Raw genomic sequence first — 26,555 nt, forward strand, 5'->3', positions numbered from 1 at the left:
ACATCCATTCATCCATCCATCATCCATCCATCCATCCATCATCATCCATCCATCCACCCTCCCTCCCTCCATCCATCCAACATCCATCCTCCATCTATCCATCATCCATCCATCCATCCTGGAATATAAATAGGAAATACTTATTTCCTTGGGAACAAATAATGTGTGGCAACATCAATAATAACTTTAGTTCACCTGAGGGAAAAAGGAAAAACTACTATTTGTGTTCATTCATTGAAAGGCAGATTTCTGTGGTGCAATTTAATGCAAAAACACACTTACAGAACAGTGTGGATACATGTGGATATTTAGACTACTTGTTGAGTTTTGTTATAGCTATTAGCGTTAGCTATAGCTGTTAGCGAAACTCGGTCAATAAAACTTCCAGTTCATTTCAAACTTCTCTTGGTTGAACCCCCACTTACGCCTCCTCCACCATCTCCTCTTCCTCCTCCTCTTCCTCCAATACCTCCTCCGTGGCCGGAACAGAGACGCGCCCTCTAGCGGCAGCTGCTGTGGCCGCAGCGCAGCGTCACAGCGCCGGCGTCTGTCCCCCGGTCAGAGTGAAAGTTCTCTCCGCTTCTGAAAGCGGGGGGGTTCGGGACTTGCCACTTTTCAACTGCCGCTGCTCCACACGCCTTGTTCTGTAGCCATGAGGCGGAAACAGAAGAGGCTGCTGCAGTTCGTCGGGCTGGCCATAGTAGCTCTTCTTTTCCTCCCCAATGTCGGGCTGTGGTCTTTGTATCGGGACCGAGTGTTCGACAACTCGCCCGACACACTGGACGGTCCGGGCGGCATTCCGCTAGTTCAGGTAAGGATTCGGGTCAGTTCGGCGGAGCTGCGAGTTGTTTTCTCTGTTGCTACAGTAGCCGAAGCGTCAAGGAATGTGAGTTCTAAACGCCGCAGCAGCAGCGGCACAAACGGCCTGGAACGCTGCGGGTTCGTCAGCGTTTACATTCCCACGCTGTGCCCGTGCGTGATTTACAAAATGGACCCCTCGCCAGCCTTGGCTGGGCGTTCTGGGCTCATGTCTCATTCGGTGGGATAACCGCACAGCCACGTAGCTGAGCTGAGCAACGCGGCGAAGTTGCAGCGACGCGGCCGGTTGCACTTCGGACTCCAGGAAGTTGCCAGTTAAAGAGAAACGCGAGCGGTGGTGCCGCGAGCGTCAGCGCGCCGCGAGCGTCAGCGCGCCGCGAGCGTCAGCGCGCCGCTGAAGGCGCAACAGTTCCGCTCGTCAACGTGATGGGGGGGCGACGAAATCACGGCGGGGTTGGTCGCTGCCCCCCTCCCAACATGTCAGGGCTGTGGTGGCTGACGTGCACACGCACCAGCTAATGGGCAGCGCTGCTTATGTTGACCTACCAACAGTTACAAAACGCCAACCTGCCGCAAATCTATGACACAACGCGTCATATCTGGATTGATATGAGAGATGTTGCAGCATCCTTCAAAACACAGCGGAGCACATCTTCCTCTCATTCTCTGTGTTGGTAAACATTCAGATTAATTAAAGATGCCTAAATAAATTTTAAAAAAAGGATGATTGAAAGTGGGGAATGTCGGAGACAGTTATTCTTACTGTCCATCCACCTTTTCCCCTCCTTGGCTTTTGGAGATGTTGACAAATCCCCACCAAGAATGTCAGTCTGCGTTTTATCAGTGGCTGCAGTTAATTTGCTGACGGTATTGTGAGGATGATAAAACTGTCTTGTTCTGTGTGGATCCTCTCCAAGGATTACTTTTCTTTGCCCAAGTTCGGATTTGCTGTCACAACCGGCATTATGAATGGGATTAAAGGTTATCTGCAGGGCCTGGAAAAGCTCGTTGCATATTAGGTGCCCGTGTGATAACGGCTGTCGAACCTCCGGAAAGGCGGGATAAGGAAAACATAGGCTGGTTGGTATAAATGTCGGCTCGATCCAGCAGTGGGAGGAGGGTGTTTTTAAAGGGAGGGAATCTACCGAAAACCATTGATTCTAATTCCTTTTTGGGCGTAACCCGCAGTTTAATCCAGTCAGACAGGCGTGTCTGGGAAGAGCAGAAGGATGAAGCAAAGGCAGGTTTTCATGATTAGGCCCTGATCTTGTGTTGAAATCCATCAACGTATATTATACTGTAAAGCACATTTCAAAATGACCCGAGCAGCACACACGTGTCTCTCGAGGCCTCGACCCGCTGAAACCACCCTATGTGGAATATTTCCGCCCGCTCTGGTAAGCTGTCGGCGGCCTGTCGTGACGGTGACAGGCTGGTGATTTGCACTTTTACCGCGGCTTATTAAGGATGCCTGTTGAACCAGTGGGCGCAGCTTCCCCCTGCTTTTGCTCCAGCGGCTCAGGTTAAGTGGAGGTTAGACAAGATGAGAGCGGCGAGCAGAATTCAAATCGGGCCGCTGCGTCTGAGCTGTAGCCGAAGGAAACGCGCCGCGACCCCCCCCACCCCCACCGGGTTCAGACAGGGAGACATGACCGTTCACCACCAGGAACGTACCATCGCGTTCTCATCCTTCCGACAACTGTTGCTATCTGAAGAATCAGAAGGAACCGATGCAGTGGTGCGCAAGTGCAGCGGTGGGCTTCAGGTTCCTGCCCGCCAGCGTGCTGGTCGTAATTAAAATAACCTTGCTCCGGCTGCTGTCCGGGACCACGCTTGTGCTGGGGTGGACAGGTTAGAGTGGGCTAGATTCACCTCACATTTGCCCTTGTAAGACCAGACAGCTTTAAGGTGCTTCCTCAGAGGCTGAAGGTTGATGTTATGCTAATAATGAGGTGCTACTTTATTTCCTGTGGGTCTGACAGAGAGGACCTCTGGACTATGGACTCCACTTATTGACTGAGTGTAACTGTATCCTGGAAACACAGCCCAACCTTTAGTAATGTTGTTACAGTAGCATTTATGTCAATTACACCTTGAAGTACAAGTCAAAGCAGCGATGGCGCCTGTAATTCAGTGTCCAATTGAAACTTTGTTGAACATCTGGTGATATGGAGTCCAACAGGTGATTGTCAATGGTTCATGTTCACGTTACCTTGTCGCTGATCAAATCTAGCAGGCGTAATAGTCATCATGGTCTACCTTTACTGTTTTAAATATATACAAACTGGCTGTGACTCTACAGGCTGCTGATGACACGTATTCACTTCCTCATTTAATAAACTAGCGAACCGTGTGCTAGCTGAATGTTTGTCCTCATTTAGTCATTTGGATCAACGTGCAAATTTGCTTTACTGTCCCCGTAGAGGCTAAAATATCCCCCTGAAAAAAGAAAAGCTTGCAAAAATTTGCGCCTCCGTCTCAGCGAAATAAGCATCATACAGGCGTTTACACGCTGGAGGCCACTTTTATGAGCCACGCACTCTGGGCTGGATTACTGGCTCATTTATCACCACAGGACCTTGTGTTCAGCCGCAGCACAGGCCCAGACACACACACACACCCACACACACACACACCCACACATACATAGACGCACATACTTTCTGGACTGTTCTTAAACCAGCAGAAGGTCACCCAGAAACAGTCCTTTTAATGAGTGGGGGGGTCAGAGTAAACATGGACATCTACTGAAGGTCTCGGGTCAAGGACTAATCCCAGCTGGGAGAAAAGAGTTTATGCCTGAGAAACCAAAGCATGTCATAGAAATGATCACTCCCGCCTTCCTGAATAAATACCCCAGCAGTGACTTTGAATTCCAGGCCGTTTGTCACAATGTAAATCAGTTCTCTTTGACCCTTTTCTGCCTTCTCGTCTCCCAGAGGGCTGGAAGCCCCTGGAAGTGTGACATCTGCCCTTTGGTGCGGAGAGCAAACAAACCTTCAACCTTTCGGTGTCGACTGAAAACATTTACTGTGATATTCTGTGTTCAGGCAGCTCTCGTGTTTCTGAGACATTCGCTGGTAAAATCATCCAATCGGCTGCTTCTGTGCAGCTGCCTGGAATTCCAGGTCCCAGTTTTTCCAGTTTGACCCGCAGCTCTATGTCTGTGTCCCGTTCTGCTGTTCTGACAGACATTAAAGTTGAATAAGAGTTCAGCCCGTGGTTGTGTGAAAAAAATCTCCTGCTCTGTTAACATTTTTGTGTGTGTGGTGGGGGGGGGGGGAGGAGGATCTCTCATGGCAGTCGCAGGCGTGATTTCAGAGCGTCTGGGATCCTGGAGGCGCCACCTGCGGAGAAAATCGAGAATCCAAAGTGCACAGAAACCAAAGTTAAATTGAATGGAGGGCAGCATGTGTGCTATTCTGAAGAGAAGTCTCCTCAAGGCGCATTTTCTGGGGAGTAATTTCAGAGAGCATCAAATTTCCTGCGAACAAGCGTGGGAAATGGGAGCTCTTTACAATTAAGGAAATCACATCAACTCTGAGTCCTGTGTGGTTAAGAGCAATTAGGTGGGGTGTGAGCGGGATTACGACAATTTAACAGGCTTTTTGATTTTCCTTGTTCATTGGTTGACGATGACGCACACATTTCGAGGCAGGAGTCCTCTTGAATATGTAAGGGACATTTTGGTGCTACTGGGGGACTTTATTGAAATCTGCAAATGATTTAATTATAGGCCAAGCTTCAAGTTTGTTTTCACGTGCATGTAGGGAGAGGTTACACGTGCGTGCTCAACTTGCTGAGCAAAAAGCAGTTTTGTGTTCAGTGAGGCGACTGAAGGAGATCCTTCATCGACTGGGATGAAACATCTAGTAGGACAATTGTGTCACCTTCTCCAAGAAGAGATGTTAGCATCGTTAGCTGGAGGCTAGCTCTGCGGCCAGTCTGAGATATGAGATTTTGCCTCTTTGTTAAGCCTCTTAAAATAGGGACGACTGAGGGATGAAAGTCGTTCACTGCAGATTTAGTCGGTGCACTTTATCATATTGAGCTAGGAGATGGGTCAGGGTGGGGGGTAGGGAGCCAGAGCCGCTAAAGGAAGTGTTTGTTCACAGGCTAACTCTGTTGGAGAGCGTTTCCTCCCCAGGTTCCTCACACAAGGCAGACGTTGACTCTCTGCAGCGCCGGCTGAGCCCGTGCGGGAGCTGCTCTGTATGCCTGTCAGGGTTCTCTTGCCCCAGATCGGCACAAGGAGCCAAATGAGAGACAGGTGCAGCAGACAGCCTGTGGATAGGGAGCAAAGAGTCAGGCTTTTAATTACAGCCACGTGGGTTATGCAGCAATTTTTCCCCTTTCAGATGATTAAGCTGCTCCCTAGATGCCAATTTAAGATCAGGGTTGAGTTTCACTCTGCTCAGCCACACAGAAACCAAGATGTGCTAATTTATTTATCATTCTTGAAAGCATTAACCTGAACAGTTCATTTTATAAATCCACGCTCACAGACACAAGATTATTCATTTAAACCCCTGTTCACATCTCTTTTAAATCCAAAATCATGAACAGAGCATGATGAGGCCCTATTGAAAATGCACCAAGATGGCATTACAAGACTTAAATTTAGCCTTTTAGTTCAGCCCAGGAATGGCCTTAATTCAGCCCTGGAGAAGAACACGATCAACTTGAAAGAGCTTGATTGACGGAACCTGAGGATGAGGATGAAGCTGAGATGAATCTACTGCCGCTCCACTGTTGTTATGACGCCTTGATACCACCTTGATGAATACCTGAAAGTTGTGGAATTACTGCTGCCGCTGATGAGGCGTCATTAACTGTCATCGAGACCCTCGGAGCCCAACCGGCTCAAGAATAAACAGCCTCGACGCCATTTAACGGACGGGGGGTTTATGGCTGAAGGAGATAAAAGAATGACACAAAGTAGAATCTAGAAGTCTGAAGCATCGTATGTAAATGATGCTGAATGAATTTACACTGAACAGAGATAAAATGCTGCTTAGCAACAGGTGGACAATAGTGAGGCTGTGATTAACATTCACAACTGTGGACGTTCACTCAAAAAGGAGCTCTACTCCAATCTAAAGAAAATAGACAAAATTGGATTTTTTTAATGAAAATCCTTTGATTTGTCTGTTTTGCTCCATCAGAAAGCAAGAACGGCCTTTATGAAGCACCGTTGTGCCACTTCCTCCTGTCTGTTGTTGCTCTTTTACTGGTGAAACATTCCTCCTCCAGCTCTAAGCCCCAGAGCTCAGTGTGCAGCTCCCTCTCTGGTGGTACTGATGCCAGTCAAAGGCTATCTGTTCCTGGCTTCATTCATGGGAGATAAAAGCTGCACGCATGTGAGCGGGATCTTGTCTTTGCCCGCCCGGCTGCAGTAAAGGTCGGATGATATGCAGGGCGGCAGTCGGGGTGGTTTAATCAGCCAACCATCACGAGGTGGAAGGATCGGTGTCCACAGCAGATGATGGGCTGTCCGGAGGCTCTTCCTGCTGCTGCTGCTGCATCTATGACCAATCTCTTCCTGTTCTCTTCACTAATGTGCTTACTGTCATCTTTGGCCAGTAACCTATCTGTGATATATCATTTCCCTGCAGACCCTTGACAAACCAACATCTTTTTTTTTTTAGTTTGTTAAACAGTAAAATCCTAAGAACTTAGTCATTTTAGTTTTCCTATCATTGCTGCTGATTTTATAAAACAAACATTCAGATCATTGAAAACCTCACTTCAAGCTAAAATATGCATGTAAACAGCAACACATTATTGTCCTGCGGGACTAAATTTGGTTTTAATTCCTGTGTTTTGCCTTCGTAGTTTTGACTGAAGCTAAACGAGATGTTTTCCCTCATTCCAGCACTCGGAAGCTTTCTTCTCTCACCATTAGGCTGGTGCATGTCTGTCTCCTCTGTGAAGTGATGGCTTCCTTTCATATGGACAGCTCATGGTGCAATAGATGTTTCCTGTAGTTCAGAGAGCTTCAGAGGAATGTTTTGAACCGAGGCAGTCTGCCTCATCTTCTAGCCTTAAAGCATTTTTGAGCAATCAGACTGAGGCCACGGCAGCCTTTTTGAGCAGCTGTTTGAAGACTGACGTTCCATCATCGGAAGAAATTGCAGCATTTTTTGCTTCGCTAGAGCGTGGCCTTTCCTACTAGGATACAAGCAGGAACAGCAGGTGATGTCGCTGTTAGCATTTATGAGGTTTTGATGGCTCCTGACAGACACTATCACCCACCTGTCTTCATCGCCACTTATAATCAGGAGAAATTTCCTTTTCACGTTGCTCATCTTGCGGAATATTTTGATTGGCGCCGGTTACGTAGTAAAGCCAAGCATGGAAACACCAGCTGTGTGGGGTAGGACCAGGTGAATGCTGGGAATTTTTCTAAACTTGGGGTAATTGGCTGAGACAGCAGCTAATGGAATCTGCCATTTAATAGATATTTTATTCATACTGTTGTCACTTGACTGCTGCCCTAGCAAACACATTTGACTACTTTAGCCAAAAATATACTTTTAAGGAATTGTTATGTGCTAAATGTCAGTTTTTGCATCCATCAAGAAGAACCAAGTTCAACGTCTGAAAGAATAGATCAAAGCAGGAATCAAAGTAATAGTTAGATGCTTAATTTTCTCAGCAGGCTTAGACATCTTGGATGTCCCGAACACTAAGAACTAAACTGCATCAGTTCTGGTCCTGACATTTATTCCTCACGTTCCTCTCATGTGGTCTGTTGTCAAGATCCCCATGGGGATTGTTGATGGCCATCCTCCAACAGAGCCGTAAAATGATTCTCGGTGGGAATGAACAAACCTGCTGGAGCTCCTCGGCTCACTATAGTCCAGCACAGCAGGAAGAGCGAACGTATGGAGGGATGTGACCAGGATAAGGGTCACCGGGACCACCACTTTGCCGATCATCATGGAAGCAGATGTATCTGTCAGAACACGGCAGCAACATAAAAAGACAGATCAAAGGATGGGGAAATATGTTCCTGGCTGTTGGTGGAAGAAAACTGGAAAGATGCTGTAATGATGGAATTTTGGTTTGGATAATTTGGGATGTAATGAAACCATTTTGGAAGATGGATATATATATATTTATTTAAAAAAACGTTTCTTGAAGCTTGATGACACCTTGATTTTTTTTATTCTTCCCTTCTATTATTCTCTTTTTCAATTGTGCCTCTTAGGGATTTTTTAGTGGCATACATTTCATCTCATGACGGCTCGGATTAGAAGGCCATCAGTGATATTTCATCTTGATTATTTCAAACAGAACGTTTGTCGGGTTGTCTCTGTGTTGGCTCTTGCAACAGCCTTTGGAATGTTTTTGGAATAGTCAACTGTTAATTAGCTGTTTTGTTGCAGGCTGCTTGGTTCCCCGTGCATTGCGCAACGTGTCTGGAATAATTAGTGGTCGGGTTGACTGATGTGACAGCCGGGTCTTTTCCTTCACTAAGCCTTGACCTACAGAGTCCTGAAGGACACTCTCCTGATCTCCATCGGGTCCAAGGACCCTGCAAAGTGAAGGGAGGTTTGGTGGCCTAGAGGATGCTCTTTGAGCTGGCAGCGCCACAACTCAGCAATTTAATGGCCACTGTATGGTGCTTACTTGCGTCCTCTCCGTCAGACATGATAATAAAGAGCTTATTTGAACAGCACTCTGCTCAGATGGGCTTGGACAGGAGCCAGCAGAAGCTGTGATCATGGTGCCGGTAACAGAGCTGTAAATTACAACACAGGCCCCCTTACAAATCCATCACAATATGTCAAAATCCAGAATCCAGTCAGGATTCAGTCCTCCCGAAGGCTCTTAGTCTCCCTATAATAGCAGGTGAAACACTTGCTCTGTCATGAACATCTCAACCGTGTTTGCGGGTTTGTGTAGAGTGCAGCTATGCAACCTTCTGTCGTGGCTTTGGTCCAGTCCGGTCTGCAGCGCTTCTGCCGTGTCCCTCCGTGTCTCTAAGCTTCCGCTTCTGCAGGAGAAAGCTGCAAAGCCTTACTCCAAAGACTGGACAGCAGTTTAGATCGGTGCTGTAATCAAGTCCCTTTAAATTTTTCCAGCTCGCTATTTCATTAATCCCCAGAAAAAAATATTTAGTCGAGGAAAAAAATGACCACACTGAAGAGCAGAATTGGGATCAAAAATAAAAAAATAAATAGTATATGAATATATCCTGATAGTCTGTTTTGTGATGCTACAGATAGAACTGGTTCTTATCATAAATAGGACACAACTGGAGGGCAGATTTCTATTTGACGCAGGCGTCCAGTTTCTGCCTCAGGGCTCTATTCAAACTAAAATTTTGACATAGTGGGACAGGCCATGAAATCAGTTTGTAAGAGAAGAAGAGTTTGTCTGTGTTCCTCTGCAGAACTCCTCTTCTTTCACCAGCACTCCTAAAGCGATCTCTCATGGTTTTGTGCTAGTGGTCTCGTGCACGGTCAATGTGATTGCATCTGTCCTGAGGACAACGTAAAGTCTTTTTTAATTAGTGTGATTGCATGAACAGAGTCAATATAAGAGCAGGAACAGATTATTAAGAGACGATAAACAGCCAAATCAAATCATGCCAGCGGAAGAAATCGACTTGTTCTGCGTCTCGCTGGCATGTTATATTAGCGTGCAGCGTCCAGCGACAGCTGCTGAGAGCCTGAACCCACAGCAGCAGCACCGATCCGGCGCTCTCTGTCCGCACGGCAGACATAATCTGCTGTCGGGCAGATTAACAGAAGACCACAGCAGCATGGAAATGAGGTTAGGCAGCCAGCATTTCCAAGGCTGCTCATAATCTGCAAATCCCTCCATCGAGGTCACCGGGGGGAAATGAAGGACCGATGGCCGCCCCGCGTCCGCAGACGCTGCGTTTCCAGCGTCCTCGTTCAGGTGGCACACGTTAGGGGACGCGATTATCCCAAAGGTCAAGTGACCCGATGACACGTAAATGAAATTAACATCGTGCTGGAAAGTGCGTCCTGCGGTCGCGTCCAGCTGCTGGACACGTGCGCAAATGCACGTCGGGTTTGCTTTTAGGGGGAATAAGGAAGACGGAGAGAGTGCTATGAATTCCAGGTCTTCCATCACAGATCAGGGCTCCGTTTGTCAGCCCACTCTGACTGCACAAATGCGATCGCCATCTGTTCGCCAAGATTACTCTGTCATCTTCTCTTACTGTCTCTCTCCATTTTCTTTTTAATGCACTTACTTTCCACTTCCGACTTTTAAATATGTATGACAAATAATCCTCAGCTCTCCATGGAAATGAAGAGAACAGACCTTGAAGATACGCTGTCCTCGTGTTGATTGTCCGTCAAACACGGGTGACATCAGCAGATGCTGCTATAGTCAGGCATTTGTGCCCATGTCAATCTTGTAAATACTTAATATACGTCAAATATATATAGAAGAGAAAATTGGATTGATTGTTCAGGTTTTACAGTGGATCCTGTTAAAAATACCAGTTAAAGTAGATATAATGTCAACTCTGTGTCTGTAGCGTGGTCTGAGGTAAATCACAGCACCAGCTGGACCGTTCTTGATGTGAAACATCCCTTAGGTGTTGCGGTCTCCAGCTAGGAGATGTTCAGGAGATGTTTCTGTCGCCCACCTTCATCTTCACAGCCAACAACAATTTTTGGGACATTTTGAATGTCGATGGGACACATTGAGGACAGGATAAGGAGGCTTCTTGGACTAGTATTTTACAAATGTGACGACGTTCGTGTCTCATTTCTCAATGAGCTGAAAGTGTCCGTCTTTGGGGAATCCTTTTCCTAACAGCGACTTGACTCGTGGCCCGTTTGTCATCAGTTAAAGAGACCACTAAAAGGCTTCATTAACTTTAATGATGAATCACATTTTCAGGTCACGCTAGTTCCACCCCATCTTCTCCTCCTGTCCTACAAGCAGGTTGTGTGTTTGAAATATATATTTTGCTTTGCGTAGAGCGTGGCATCCCAGCGGAGTATTTGCGCTGTGTTTTGAATATTAATAATGCGGAAAATGGCCAAAGCGGAATGTTGGTGTCGGCGTGGAGCCTCAGTTTTCTGATGATGGTGATTAGAGAGGAGAGGGAAGCAGAAGCAGCAGACTGTGTTTGCTGTAGCCTCACTTCCAGCTCTTTAAATGCCTCATCTGGGCTGGCACGTGGCAGCGAGCGTGCGTTTTTACAAGCTAATACAGAGCTTGTGAATACAGCTTTCTCTTAAGTTAAAAGTTCATCTTCCTTCATAGAGTTTGCATTATGAACGTCAAATTACATGCTCAATCTTCTAGAACCAGTTTCTCTTTTAATGTATAATGAGGTAAATGTTTTTATTAGTATAGTAGTATAGTTGTAGTATTAGTTTTATTAGTATAGTATTAAATTTATACCTTTTAATTGGGATTTTTTTAAAATACTAACACAGCGGTAAGGAGCTCTATCTTTACTGTCGGCCTCAGTAAGTAATTAGGTCATAATTAAGTGAAGTTCACTGGACAGCCTAGCTGGCATTTTAATTAACGTAACTGTTTCTGTGGAAGCTGAGATGTCAGACTGTCAAAGATTGTGCTGTTTGAATAGAGCAGTTGGTGCATTCTGTCAGCTCGAGAGTCAAATGGCTGCTAGAGGAGAGTGTGCTGTGATTTTAAGGCTTTCTTTCATGGATTCCTCTTAGCCCACTTTCATTACACACAAGTGATCGCTTCTCCCATCTGTTTCTCAAGATTATTCCATCATCCTTTCTTAATGTCTCTCTCAATTACTTTCACACACCCACGTTCCGCTTCCGCAAAACCAAACACGAGCGCACATTAGCTGAAAAGTTTTCTCTCCCCTTGTCTTGTTTTTCAAGGTCTTGTTGAGCAGCGAGAAAAGCCCCAGAGGAGTAGCACGGCGATGTGCGCTGCAGTTTTAATCAGGGGGAAATGGGGCGGCACTGTCTTGTTTCTTTTTAGTATAAATTTGCACAGATGGACTGTTGCTGCTTGTCAGGTCCGTGTGTGACAAAGTGCGGATGCCTCCCTGTGAGGGTGACGAAGGCTTCATTACCGCTGCTTTTTACCTTTGACATAATTGAATGGAAAACAGCAAAGGTCTGGACCAGATGGCCTCAAAAATGTTGGCTGGAACAGTAGCTTGTATCCTCACACTCAACAGCAGGATGTGCTTTACATGACTTTGCCATGTTCCTGTAACCGTGTTTGAATAATAATCCTCAGTATTTCATACAGTCATTTAGGACAGTGGGGCCATTTGTATTTAAAGTGTTCCACTAATTGCCTCCTCCCCCTCCAGCTAATTATTTCTCCATTGTGCTGTGATCCTTTAATTCACCATGCAGTCATTGAAAGTCACTCAGCATCTGAAATAACTTAGCGGGAGAAGCTGCCGCGTGTGTGTGCCGAGGTGCAGCCTCCCTGTATGTGTATGGCCACCGCGGAGCCGCTCGTCACAGCATTGATATTCTCCTCACAGGCTCGTCAAGCATGAAATAGAAGAGCACACTTTCTATGGATGAAGTCTCTGCAGAACGCTGTCGGATAGCGAGAGCCTGATGCTCTGGAGAAATCTCTTGTCACTGATGCTGACAGCGTACCGCAGGAAAAAAAAAAAACCCAGCCCTGTTGCGTAACAGCTCTGAGGTGCACACCGGTGGTTCAGGGAAAAGGGCAACAGCTAACAGTTTGCTTCATTATTGCATAACCGCTGCCTGTTTTTGTTCACTGTTATCTGTAAACTCTTACTTGAGCACATTTGGAAAAGGATTCGTAAGGGTTGAGGTTATATAGCAAGATTTGAATGACAATAGCTGAAATTCCTTTAGCCCACGGAAGTTTGAGGGCGGCTCGGTGTTGCAACGCGGTGTGATTGAGGGTGTTGACCTTAGAAGGGTGTGACCGTTGTTTTTCTTATCATTGTTTAATCATTTATCTTTAACCTGTGATGGGGTTGGCCAAAAGGAACTCGAATACATTTAAGACCAGTGGATTTTGTCTTTTTTGCAGGGTTTTCAGAAAACCATGTTCCACTTGACAGGATAATTAAAGATGTAAAGAATAGCTGCTTTTCCAAAAGGCTTAACAGCTTTGTTGCTTGGATACCTTTTTAGATGTTTCATGTAGAAAAGACTTGCAGAGGTTTGTGGTGCTGATATTTTAGGGATGCTGATGAGAGGAACGCTTGCTTGTCAACCTTTTTTTAATATGTGATTACAGGAATATTCTTGGAGTCCCTCCCAGACAATCAAGAGGAACCCTCCTCTGCTTTGTCCTCATGTTGGTTTCTGCTGCTGTCTGTCCTAACAGGGGCTGAACCGGGTGGGGAAGGACTCTCAGGTTGGACATGACGGCGTGCGGAGGAGAGACTGGCACGACTATGAAGCAATCAGAAGAGATTTGTCTCGATCCGGTAGGTTCTCATTCTGACACGGTCACCGGCGATAGCTGCATGATGTATGAGCTTTCGGTTGTGAGCGGAGAGGATCCGCACATGCCCGGAATCATATTTCCCTTCCCGGTGCTGTTGCGTTCCAGCTTTCAAATGCAGCTCCGCTGTCATACAGTCAGCTTTCATCTGCTACAATAATCAAGCCAGTTTTATTTTTCCTCTGGAGGCGCGAAAACAGGGCACATTAGTCAAATTTCTTCATCCTTAAAATGAGTTGTTAAAGGCTGACAGTCGTTTTCCACAGTTGTTAACTCAAGGAAGGGAAAATGGATCATTCCTTTTTAATGAAACCTATGAAAAATGAAGGTTGTTTTTGTTCTGTGGGTAGTTACAGGTCCCTGCTTCCTCCGTGATTAATGCCAGCAGTATGAAGCTGCAAAAACCTTCATCTTTTAGAGGCAGTTAAGCCCTTCACCATTTTTTAATCATGTTTCCTTGAATGCAGCAGGTTCCCTTGATCCAGCTAAACAAATATTGGCTGGAGTTTGCATTGATGTTAGTTCTGCTTTTTGGATCAGGAATATGACCCTGGTCTTTCGGTTAGTCTGGAAGTGGTGGAAGTGCTGCTGTGCTCATCAGTTCATCTGTCTGGTGCAGGTAACGGTGAGCAGGGGAAAGCGTTTCCAATGACAGACGCCGACCGGGTCGACCAGGCGTACCGGGAGAATGGCTTCAACATCTATGTCAGCGATCGCATCTCCCTCAACCGCTCCGTCCCGGACATTCGGCATCCCAAGTGAGTCCTGAGATGATTCCAGCGTGCTGGGCGCTCTACCTCTGTCTGACTGGATTTGTGTGATGAGATTTTCTGACCACACCTAAAAAAAACAATAATCACATATTTGGATTTTACGAGGCGCTAAAATAAAAAACCAATGGTCCCAAGAACAGTGACTGTCCTGAAAGTTGCAGCTGATTCCCCCCCTTCGCAATGAAGTTCCCTGATAGGAAAAATGAAAGAAAACAAGTGTGGTAAATTTCTCCGAAGTGCTTTGTTTGGAAGACCCTTATATATGGTCAAGTAAACACATTCCTTTCTTGTGAGCTCATGACACAATATAGCCAACCAAATGGTATAGAGTCCAGTCTGTTAGACGTGAACCCAAGAGCCTGTGGACCCCTGTACTCCTTCACAGCAATTCCACTTGGGGAATAACAAGACATTAAATCACAAGCACAGAAAAACATAGATGACAGGACACAGATAGGACATGTTGAGATGGTGCCAGGATGGCTGAAGAAGAAGATAAGATCTCTAAAGCTAAGATCCTCAGAGGTCAAAAGTCAGGATCTGCTAGGGATAAATACACATTCTTCATACACTACACAAGTCTTTTGCGTGAGCATTTTGCTTTCTTCCTGTTTGCGTGAGCATTTTCATCTGAGTAAAAGGGCAGAGGGAGGCCGTGGAGGACCATGCATCTGCAGGTTATCGCTCCAGCCAAAGAACGCAGCAGGTAATTTTGCAGATTGGCTCTCCATCAACCAGAGAGGAAAAAAATGAATCAGTTGGTGCCCTTCTGGTTGGATTGAAAAGCAGCAAACTCCCAACACTTCAAGGCAGAACATTATTTTCCCTCCCAAACTGAAGTTCTCTCTTAGAAAAGAAGTCAGAACTGACGGAGAAATCTTCAGGTTTCTTATTTACTTTTAGGAGATTCAGAAACGTGCTGGTGGGCCGAACAATTAAAACATTGTTTACCCTTTTTTTCCCAACATGCTGGATCCGTCCCAACTCATTATAACAAGCACTGCTTGGAACAATTGTTCCAATTATCAACCTGCCCAGTCTTTTCTCTGGAGGGAGGTCCCTCTACAAAGACTGCAGCAGATTACGCGCCACACAGCACATATGTTCCGATAAACTGTGTTCTTGGAGGCAATTATCAGTGTCATTGTTCCGCTCTGCGTTCAAGTTGTGAAGAAGTGAGACATGCTGGGCTAATTCTACACATCTTCACGTGGGGAAGTGTGATAAGAGTGGAGGTGAATTTTCCTTCACGGTTCATTGCCTTGCGTAACGACCCTGCATTGTCACCATCTTCATTGAATTTCACAATATAAGACGTTTGGGTGGAATAATTCACACACTCGCAGTTCTGTTGCCGCCAGTTGAGTAAAAGTTATTTGGTCATTAAATTCCAATTGCTAAAACTACCGTTGTTCTCCTTTAATCCTGGAACTCCCTTCATGCTTCGTATTAACAGCTAATGTTGCAGCTCCAGTTTTGAAATATGCTGCTCCAGAAATGTTGAATGGATTCTCAAACTTGACCTGAGTGTGGATTCCTATTACCCACCCCACCAAAGGCCGATTTAGAATCATTTACTTTTACATGCGTGTCGTCTGTCTTGGTGCACACTCTTCCCACTTCCTGTGTGCGGCATCAACAAAGATGATGAATTTCTGCGGTAAGCCAATTTACGCTTCAGTCCTTATCGCTGGGCGGGAAAATTAGATGGCAGCTAAAATTAGTGTCTTTGTCTCCCCGGCAAGAAAAAAAGGCTCTGCCTCAGGCACTGCTGTGTGATTGTGTTGAGGTGGTTGAGGAGAGGAGACCCCGGGGCAGACACAGCACATACTGCAGGCATATGTACGCCTCCTGGCCTGGAAAGACTTTAGCGTTCCCTCGGAGAAAGCTGCAGGATATCGGAGTAGCCACGCTTTCAACCACCCCAGATTAGTAGCACCAAATCAGGCCAGGCCGTGGCCCTAACAGGTGGAGAGCATGAGCCACACGGACCTACAGCTTCACCGAAGACTGGCCGTCTTCCAGCTTTCATGAAATCACAAAATACTGAAAATAAAAACGCCAGCAGACACACATGCAGTCTGCCGCGCTATTCTTTATGTCCGATTCAGATCATGCCAGCTCCTGACCCTGCTCACGTCCCCCAGCTGCTGTCACACTAGGATGCAACTGTTGGAAAACATAATCATCAAAATACTTGGCTAAATTTGACGTATTTGTTTAACCTTCAAAGCATTTTAAAAAATGCAAACTGCAGACAAACGCGCGTCTGTGAGACTTTAGAAGACAACCGGAAAAGAAGAAAAACAGGAACTAAAGAACCAAGTTTTTTTAGTGTTTAGGTTGGCCTATGCAAAACCTTCTAATATTATGCATCATTAATTTTGGATACTGTGGCTCGGAGACATTTTATCTGTGATTGAAAACAAACAAGGAACGCAAATGCTGAAAATGCACTTTCCTTCTTAAAAAACTCCGCTCTGAAAAATGGAAGAACCAACCTCTCCCATCGAAATGATGTGAAATCCCCCAAACGGCGGGGGGCAGGGAGTCTCTAGAATCTCTTTGTGCACCAATTGTCTACACGAGTGGGCATCTTTGACCGGTCAGAGCGGCGAGTGTCAGGCAGACAGGTGCTCCCCCATTCTGAATGAGGGAGCAGTCAGGAGGGCTGAAGGAATCACACGTAATTACTGTCTGAAGAGATTCTGAGACAAGAGAAGATGAAGGCCAGGAAAGCATGTGCAGCCTTCCTTTACAGCTCACTAAAAAGTAGCTGAAAGCAGCTCCCTCCAGAACATTCTACATTATAGATTTTTTTTTTAATGTAGCCATTTTTTTTCAATTAATCCTTTATTAAAACGTCTGTTTGCTGTTTTGTGTGTAGCTGTAAACAGAAGCTGTACGCAGAGAAGCTGCCCAACACCAGCGTCATCATCCCGTTCCACAACGAGGGCTGGTCGTCCCTGCTCAGGACCGTCCACAGCGTGCTGAACCGCTCCCCCCCGCAGCTCATAGCGGAGGTCATCCTGGTCGACGACTTCAGCGACAAAGGTACGGAGGCCGCTCGGGTGGACGCACACACCTCCGGCGCTGCTCCACTGCACAGATTAGATGCTGATAGTTTCTTCTGAACCCTTTCTTCTGAAGCCACAATTTGCACTTCACATAAAAACAGGATATTGAACCTTATAACAGATCCAAGCAGAATTAGGGTGCGTACAGTTACCACGGCAACATCTCAAACAGGCCTTCTGAGGAATAAAGAGGGGAAAATGTAGCATATATTTGGTCCAGTAGGAACCGTCATCCAGCTTTTTTTAACTTCTGTTGCCATCAGCAGAAATGACCCATTTGGTTAATAATAATAATAATAATAATAATAATTGTTGTTGTTACTATTACTATTACTATCATCATTATTATATACCTTGCAGGTCTTTGTAGACAGCAAAATGACATTTGTCCCTCACTCATACAGCTGGTTCAGCCTTAACTTCCCAGTTAATATCCAGCTTTGAGCCCTTTATGGAATAAATCGTGCCACAAGCGTCGATGTTATCATCGGGGAGAGAGCAAGATATTCATCATTAAGCCTGATTCACAGCCAAAGTGTGAAGCATCATTTCCTCAGTTCAGTTTTCCATCTCCTTCGGTCTTCAATAATGCACAAACATATATATAAAGGGGATAAAAAGGAACTAGATGGAGTACAGCGTGTACATTTTACATGAGGGGCACAGACCTTTAATTATTCTCATCTGAGCGCAGCAGTTCAGCTGTTCAAGAGGAGCCTGGTGAGGATAATAGGGGTGGCAGCCAGTCACACTACTGGTCTCTTTACTGGGAGCTAGCTGGAGCTATTACCTTGATGATTTTGGATGGGAAAGGAGGAAAGTCTACTTGTTTTCTGATATGAATATTGAGGTTAAAGGATTCACATTATCAAATCAAAAGGTTATTTAGGGATCGTGTCATTATGAGCCTGACAGACGGGCAGAGGATTGAGTTGGCAAGTGTGGTGGTGTCGCTCGGACTCTGTAATCGCTGCGCTGACGGCTTCTGATTTGTCTGTGTTATCAGTGCCGCTGCCTTCTGATGCTGCAGGGATTTAATGAGCTGGAGAAAGTTTCCAGAAGCAGCAGCAGCAGATAACAGACTCTTACAGATGCCTGAGACTAATCAGCTCAAGCTTCTGTCCTCAATTAAACATTTTTATTAATGCTGACAATCTCAGATCTTAATGCCATTCAAAATTTCATTCCTTTATTGTTAACATTGCAATTATACTGGTCAGTTTCAGGCTACTGATATGAACAATTCATTCCAAATGGAATATTTGCAACCGGATAGAGGCCAGCTGTAGAGGCAAACATGGATGTTGTAATTAGTAATATTTCTGGATTGTTGTCTAACTGTCAAGGACTTGTCGGATAAAAAGGCAGAAAAAATCTTTTAAAGTTTTGTAATAATACTTCATGACAGTTGATGTTAGTTGATCTCGATTATCCGATGAAAGGAAATGTCCACATTTTCCATGGCAGTTTGTGGATAATTAACCCCATTAGTCATCATATTTATTCAGTATTTTTTGTCATTTTGTCCTCATTTGCTTCCTAACATGGAACTGGAAGTTGCTGCTTGATGTCAAAGTGTGACTGGTAGCATGTGACTCCTGGTTGGAATGAACGGTGGTCAGAAAAATGACTTTCTTGATGCCACCAGACTCAAAGACAAAATCCATTTGAATAGGAAGCGAACGGCTGAGGGAGCCGTCTGTAAATGTTGTTGCACTGTCTCGTTTCATGAACCGCCTCCGTTTCCTTGCTGCTGCCTGACTGCCTGTTTTGTTTTGGCGTCTTGCAGCCAACACAGAGGACATTAACAATGGATGAGGTGCACTTTTACAGCGCAGTTTTATTTTCCGAGGTGTTAATTAGTACCCGGCTCCAAAGTCGAGTAATTAAAGCCTCGCTGCAGAGCTGCATCTGAGGAACAGCCTCCTCTCCCCTTTTTAAAATCATAATTAATGCACATCCTCATGTTTAACTCAAAGGCTACCTGATGAGTTATATTTGCCTGACTTTGTGTTTTATTTAAATTTGTCTCTCTGGATTGAAGAAAGCCTCCAGGGAATCACAGTTTTACCCTTTCAGGATATCCACACAAACCTGTTCAGCGTGTACTCCTGCTAAATTCCTCGTGTGTTTTAAGTAGAGCAGGCTGTCTCAGTGTAGAGAAGCAGCTTTATTTATGTACTTCCTGCTTTATCCTGCTTAGTTATACATCTGGTCGTCAACTATTTTGAGTAGAGACATTGCGCAATGCAAAGCTGTCATTCATTATTACTGTAAGTTGCCCAAACTGCCTCATTTGGTTCGTTTGGAATATTTGGAATATTGAATAATATTGCAGGAAATCAAGACCTCATCGCTGGATGAGGGATATTACTTTAAAATGTGCTTTCAGACACACTGTATGTGACAGAACAGCAGTAATGTGGGTTGTCTGTGTCAGGGTGCGATTACAGAAACCCCTTTTGTGGTTCCACCACGGGAGTTCTCTCCTTTAGCCTGTACAGCATAAATGCACCTAAGAAGAAAACTTTTGTTGTACTGACAGCACAGCAGCATGTAGCCACTCAGCAGAGAAAAGGGCTTTTTTAAAGACGTGATTGTGAAAAAAAACTCTATTTTTGAGATTGTAGGAGTTGTCTGAATAAAACGGTTTGTCACAGGGTGCTGTAGCAGCTGTGGTGCAGCAGCGTGGCGCCGGGAGGAAACGCTACCTGTAATCAAAGTGATCATTGTAATATGTGTGAAAAGCATGAAATTGCTTTGAAGAACATCTTCATCTGTAATCATCCCTTTTTTTCACCCTCATGGGGCAGTTTCAGCCTGCTGGTCTTCGGGGGGAGTTCATCTTTTTCTGTCTCGCCCACACTCACCGCTGGGATCGTCATGCAGACACGACAGTGACACACAGCCAACGCTAAAGCCTGCTGCTTTTATCTCCCCTTATCTTTTCATTGATCTTTGCATCTGTGAATCCCCTTTTCTTAACCTTTGTTTTCACCTCTTCCAGCGCTGCTCCTCTGCTCCGTCCTTCCTCTGCCTGCCCTGCTTTTCCCACTTTCCCACTTTTAAAAATTCCTCCCTTGTGTTGTAAATATTCCTGAAAATGCCAGGATTCCTCTAACGCGGCTTCATATTTTCCTTTCGTATCTCATCCCTGCCGAGTTATTGGGCTCAGACTCCTCATAGCGAGTTTCATTAAAGCGGCAGCAGTGTGGGCCCAGATGTATCCATCACGGTTAACTGTGGTGGCTGACAGAGACGATCCCTCAGCATGGCCGCTGAGGCAGGCCGCAGCCTCCCCTCCTGTGATGGAAACCTGTCACGGCCTCTAGATTGATTGTCTCATTATTCAGTCAGTCACCAGAATCTGATGGGATCAATTAGACAGCTGTCTGGAAATATAGATATGGAGCTATTCCATATGGGTGTTTCAGGGGGATTGATATGGGGGGAAAGCATTCTGGTTTTATTTTTATATGTGAGTCCTTTAGACTCAGTGCTGGTGAGTTATGTTTTCAATGGCAGCTCTCACGAATTGGCAGGAACACGGAGGCTGGTGATCAATTGGCACCCGTAGTAAATGTGGTCACCAAGTGATAAATGAAACAATCAACGTTATTGCAGCAGCATCCGGGTGTGTGGAGCGATGTTAGTTTTCCACCTTTCCACTTCATACCATAACCACAGTGTCTCTGACGTGAATCACTTCTGAGGTACAATTAAAGGTAATAGCTCAACCTAAATATAAGACAAGGCTGGGGCAGGTTTTAAGAGCAACTTCCACTTGGAATATTTAAAATACCAACCGGACTCTGTCCCAACTATAGATGCATGGCATGGCTCAGGAAGTAAAGGAGGTAGGGAAGAGGTAGATGCTGTGGTACCCCCTCCTGGCACCATGTGGACATGGTGAGATGAGTAATTTCAGTGAAAACCGGTGTAATTTGATTCACTGAAAATGACTAAAAATGGAAAAAAGATGAGGCTGCAGATGGACTTCTAATGCATGTACAGACATACAGCAATTTGGTTTTTCAGTGTCTTTCTCCAGGGGTCGGCAGTCAGTGGATGACCGCTGCTCCTCCAGAGCCAGACTCCTGTCTTATAATTTCCAGAGGAAGTAAAACAAACCCACCAGTCAGAGTGAAAGCAGTTACATTTGCTACCCTTGACAGCTACAGTCCATGATGAGCTTCAGCAGAGGGAGACAAGGCAGGAAGGGAGGGAGGTGAAGGAGTGAGGGGAGGTCAGCTCACTCTTCATTAGGTTGTAATTGAATTTCCACAGCCTGCACAGGAAGGATGTTCAGCCCTCACTCTCCCTGCAGGGGAGGTTTGGCTCGCTTCTCTCCGAACCTCCCCGGTAGTTTCAAGGTTAGCTTAGCTAATAGGCTTCTTGCTCTGCAGAATTCTTTACCCACCATCTGTCATCTGCGTGTCTGAATATGTAGGCGCGCATGTATGGAAGTAAGTTGTACGGTGTGTTACGGCAGCAGGCGTCGTGTTTATGACAGGTCTCATGGTTTATGACGCCTGTATCAGATGGAGAACGTGGACGTCAGTTCACCTTTGTGGAGCAGACGGTGGATAATTACAGCAGTCTGACACAAATGATGGAATTAGCATAGTTACGACGTGCTCTGTGTGTGGTACTTTATTGCTGGCTGTAAGCCTTCCACCATACCTGTCATGATGTGACTGTTCAGTGAGCTTTTTTTTTTTAAGAAAGTGAAATTTCCTTACACCTCTGATACTGTTGTGGTCCTCCGCTAAATTTATTTCTTGGAATCGAGCTGTGTTTGTAGTGCCAGGGGTTACAGAGCTGTTGTTCCATAAGGGGGAGCATGAAAGCAGTGGAGCACATTATCATGTTTTAGTGAGTGTTTATTTTTCCCCTCCTTCTCTTTAATTGGAGTGTACTTTAGAGAGCAAAGCTATTCTCCTGGGAGGCTAAATTAATTAGCACCTGTAAGTGTCCAGGCATGTTCCTCCATTGGGGAATGATTGAGAAGCTTGATGTTACTGATGTTGGCTGCTATAAATGCTTCTTTTACTATTCATGAAAGTCCAATGAAGAATCCGTCGTCCGTTGAGCTAACTTGGTCAGTTTTAGTGTTAAAACAATATAATTTGACCCCACCACCTTATTGACCTTGTCACTAGGACCTTATGCTCAGCTCAGCTGCTGATCACTTGTTTATGTGCTCCTGAGGTTTTTACACCTTTCAACATGAGAACACACGTTCACACTCTTTTCCCTCAACGTCTCATAACACGAGCTTGTGCACAGCGTGTGAGGGAACTTGACCTCGCAGGTCTGAGCTGCACGGCTGCTGCTCTGATAGACAATGACGGGCCCAAGGACTAACAACCCCTCCAGAGATATTTTTACAGCGGTTGACAGCAGCAGTTTGTGGGGCAGCCATTCAACATGACAAGGTTGGGAGACTTAGAGTGAACGCCAAAACGGTGGCGTCATGTTAATGGTGAGTAACAGTGACTCTGGCTGTGTTCCTGTTCTGTCTGCAGGTTAGGCCAACTCTTATTTGTTGTCGCTGCTTCATCTGTTTTCTCTGGGGATAAATATTGGTTCATACACACACACACTCACACTCACAGAATAAATGAGTCATTCCATAACACACTCCCTCAGAATCCTTTTCCTAAATGAAGATTGCAAAAAAAAAAGGCAGCCCAAAATTCGTCCTGGCTCTCAGGCAAAGAGAGCATATGCGATGGAGTTCACAGGACCGGCTGTAATATTTTGGGGAGTAAATCGCAGCCTGGCTCTTTTGGTGCCATGCCATTGTGGCTGGGCTATAACCCAAAACCTGGAAAAATGATCAGATTTGGATCCACTGTAATTTGAGGTTAATTGAATTGAACACACACACACCCTTGCACACACTCACAAAAATAGCTGTGGGGAAACGCTGAACTGAACTAAGCAAAACAGGCAGAATTTATCGGCTTCACGTGATTTCAGAAGCAGAGTGAAGCCTGATAAGGTTAGAGTGCTGCTGGCCACACTGTTTGTAATTATTTGGGAGATCTGTTGGATTCCTGCAGAGGGGTTTTTGGTAAATAGGCTGTGCGGAAATGATCCAGCCGTTGATGATGTCTGAGCCCTCAACATGTCCCAGACTTCACATCCTAATAGTGACTAATGTGTTTGCAGACATCAGCCTGCTCTTGTTGGGGTGATTTATTACCTCGCCATTGTTCAGAGGAGCCCCTGTTCCAATTTATTCAGGTCAAATTAACCATTCATAATTAGACACAGTAACCTTTCCTGCTCCGATCTCCTCTCGTTGACTGTGCTGTACATGCCATGCAAATGGTCAGTGTTTAATCTTGCCGGCTGTCAGTAGGCAACTTTCTCAGAATCGGCCCGTGTAGGGCAAAAGCCTCGCCTGAATCAATCTCCTAATGGTTAGCAGCTAATGGTTTGATTTATTGTCATATTATGAAGGTGATGGCGTGCTCTTCACGTGAGGGGTGGCTAATATCCTCTGCAGCCCTCTGCTCAATGTCAAAGCCCTGCAGCAATAGGAGGAGTTGGTGTATTCAGTTTGGTGTATTAGCTAAAAGCAGATGGTCCTGAGGACTGGTCTCAACAGGACACCCTGTTTTAGATGGTTGACACTGGGAGTATGGGGCTGTCATATGCAAATTAAAAAAAATAATCAAGATGAGAGAAAAGTCTGGAGGCCTGCTGGAATTGGTTTGTTGGCTTTGGCTGGAGCTGATGTCTTTGTCTCAGCTGTCCCTTAGGATCAAGAGAGCTTCACCAAGAGGCAGCTGCTGCCAAACAACATAGAAGCAGAGGGATGAGTTGAAATAGGGTGAGGATATGAAGAGAAAGAACAAAAGAGGGATAGAGAGAGACTCGACAAAGCCCAGAAATGAAGACATCTTGTATTCACTTTTGCATATTACATTATCATTTAGAAAGAGAGGCTAAAGAAACTTCTCTGGCCAGTGTAATAAGTTTAAAGTACGAGTTTTCAGATCCTTTTTGCAGTCGTCTCGCTAAAAATACAACTGAGGATCAAATTATCTTTGATTTACACCCCGAAGTATCTCAGATTCAGAGCAGTTACAGAGAGACGGATGGCTCCTCGCGGCTGACGTCTTGGTCTTTTCTCCAGCGCTTCGGTGGGGTTGTGAGTCCTGTCCGAGCAGGGTTGATCTGTCTCGGGGCTTTGCTCCGCGATGGCTGACGGGGCCTGAGTGAGGAGACCTGCTGACAGGGACGGACAGAATGAAACATGGCCTTGAGTCCTGCAGCTTCTTTATTGACCTGTCAGAAGTGACTCTGGGTTTGAGCAGAAAGATTTACAGTCTCCATTTACGGCAAAATTGATTCCTGTCGGTGGTAGCTTGGACAATAAGGACGAAAATGGATCGCTCCGTGTTTGACTGATTCATGTTTTCGCTCATTCTATGATTCATTCGCTCCCTCTTTGTGTATCTGTATGATTTTATGTCCTTATTGGATTTTTTTTCCCAGTAAACAACCAGCCAGTTTGTTGATGTGTTGAATTCTTTTAAACAATAAAATAATTGTGTAAAAAATATGCACGAAAACATAATTCTGATCCCAGTTTAGGGTGGTGTGTTGTGATGTGGCGGCCCAGAGGGACAGCTTGGCTCCGTAGCTTGCGGCCCTGGCAGGTGCCTCCTCTCTTTTGATCACCTGTGTGAGCGCTCTGGCAATTTGGCTGCAGTTTTGAAGCAGCGCTTTCATATCAGTGCAGCTGAATTTACCTGATGTTTGCACAGCGACGTCTGTGCTCCTGTGTTTGCCATCAATCGTCACAGCTACTGTTTGTGTCTCCTCAGAGCATCTGAAGGTACCGCTGGACGAGTACATGGTGCGGCTGCCAAAGGTTCGCATTCTGAGGACCAAGAAGAGGGAGGGGCTGATCAGGACCCGCCTGCTGGGCGCCGCCAGGGCCAAAGGAGAAGTCATCACCTTTCTGGACTCTCACTGCGAAGCCAACGTCAACTGGCTTCCTCCGCTGCTGGGTGAGGACGCCTCAGCATCATCGTGTCCCTCGTCTGTGTGTTTTGCTGCTGATGCTCAATATTTTCAGAAGACAGATTTCATTTTTGCTTCTACCTTCTCTATGCATATATTTTACGCAGATAGAGGCATCCAAACATCTACAGTAATTACTTAAAAGCATAATGGGCATCACGTTTTGTACAATAACTTAAAACCAGTTAAATGGGATATTCAGGGTTTTTTTTTTAAAAATTAATCAATAATGTTCAGCAGAAAACGGTAAATCAATAAATGCAGTAATGAAGTTAGCTAATTTAATTCTATTTCCACTTCCACACAGAACATCTTAATGTTCCCCTTAAATCACCTTGATGTTCCCCTTAAATCATTGTTTGCTTATCTAAACAAAACCTACCACCAGGATTTCTCTCCCCTCAGCCGTCACATCAGAATTCACTGCACTCGTCTGCACATTCACAGCCATCAGCATAATTATATCTGGGGGGGGGGGGGCATCTTAGGTTGTAGGGCTGCTTCTGATTGGATGAATATATTGACATATGACATCTAGTTGAAATAATGCCCTGCTGTGTATTCATACGTTGCTCTCAACCTCAGCCTGATCTCCGGGGTGTTTAACTCTGAATGAAGCGTAACGAGAACATCTTTGCGGGGCCCTCAGATGCATGAGAACAAGAGCTGTGCATTGAGGGAAATGTAAAGGAAAGATTTAATCTGCAGGCAGCTAGAGTAAAATATGTAAAGGTCACAGAGAAGGAGCTCGGCATGAAGTACTGCTCTGAGGAGGATCTCTCACACTGCTTGACATGAATGTCTCCTTTATTAGTCTCAAAGGAATCTGATTAATTTACTTAATCAGATGGTCGGGCCTGGAGGGGAGTGACCAGAACGGTGACTTAAACTGACATTTCAGTTGGGCTGTAAACCAGTCAGTGGTCCCCACCCTGGAGGGTATCCACATTTAAAATATATTTACTCCGTCTAAAAAGGCGTCCTTTGCTCACATTTCTCAGGCAGATTCCATCTGCAACGGTAGCTTGAGGCATCATCCGCTGTCTTTAAATGGCCCGCTCTCTGTCTGTCAGACCGAATCGCCCAGAACAGGAAGACCATCGTGTGCCCGATGATCGACGTGATCGACCATGACAACTTTGGTTATGAGACACAGGCAGGAGACGCCATGCGAGGGGCATTTGACTGGGAGATGTACTACAAGCGTATACCCATCCCTCTGGAGCTGCAGAAGGAAGACCCCAGTGAACCCTTTGAGTGAGTTCAGCAGCTCATGACACATCTTTGTGTTGCTTACGCGGGTGGTCCAGTGGGTTCTCTCTGCATCATCTGTGAAACAAATGTCATCAGAAGCGTTCCACCTGTTACTCTTTGGGAAAAGCAACATTTCAATACGATATCAGCTCAA

General features: G+C 45.5%; 1 protein-coding gene across 1 annotated transcript in view; it reads left to right on the plus strand.

Annotated features, from left to right (window-relative positions):
- Positions 1 to 508: 508 nt before the first annotated feature.
- Positions 509 to 26,555, plus strand: part of LOC130537393 (polypeptide N-acetylgalactosaminyltransferase 10-like) — a 36,369-nt gene continuing 10,322 nt past the window's right edge. Inside the window, exons 1-6 of the mRNA XM_057054196.1 lie at positions 509 to 811; positions 13,135 to 13,237; positions 13,874 to 14,012; positions 16,915 to 17,081; positions 24,949 to 25,134; positions 26,221 to 26,404. Coding sequence (XP_056910176.1) covers positions 653 to 811; positions 13,135 to 13,237; positions 13,874 to 14,012; positions 16,915 to 17,081; positions 24,949 to 25,134; positions 26,221 to 26,404 — 938 coding nt within the window. The 5' untranslated portion in view covers positions 509 to 652. The remainder of the gene's footprint in view (positions 812 to 13,134; positions 13,238 to 13,873; positions 14,013 to 16,914; positions 17,082 to 24,948; positions 25,135 to 26,220; positions 26,405 to 26,555) is intronic.

Source organism: Takifugu flavidus, chromosome 14 (assembly GCF_003711565.1).
Source record: "Takifugu flavidus isolate HTHZ2018 chromosome 14, ASM371156v2, whole genome shotgun sequence".
Taxonomy (NCBI): domain Eukaryota; kingdom Metazoa; phylum Chordata; class Actinopteri; order Tetraodontiformes; family Tetraodontidae; genus Takifugu; species Takifugu flavidus.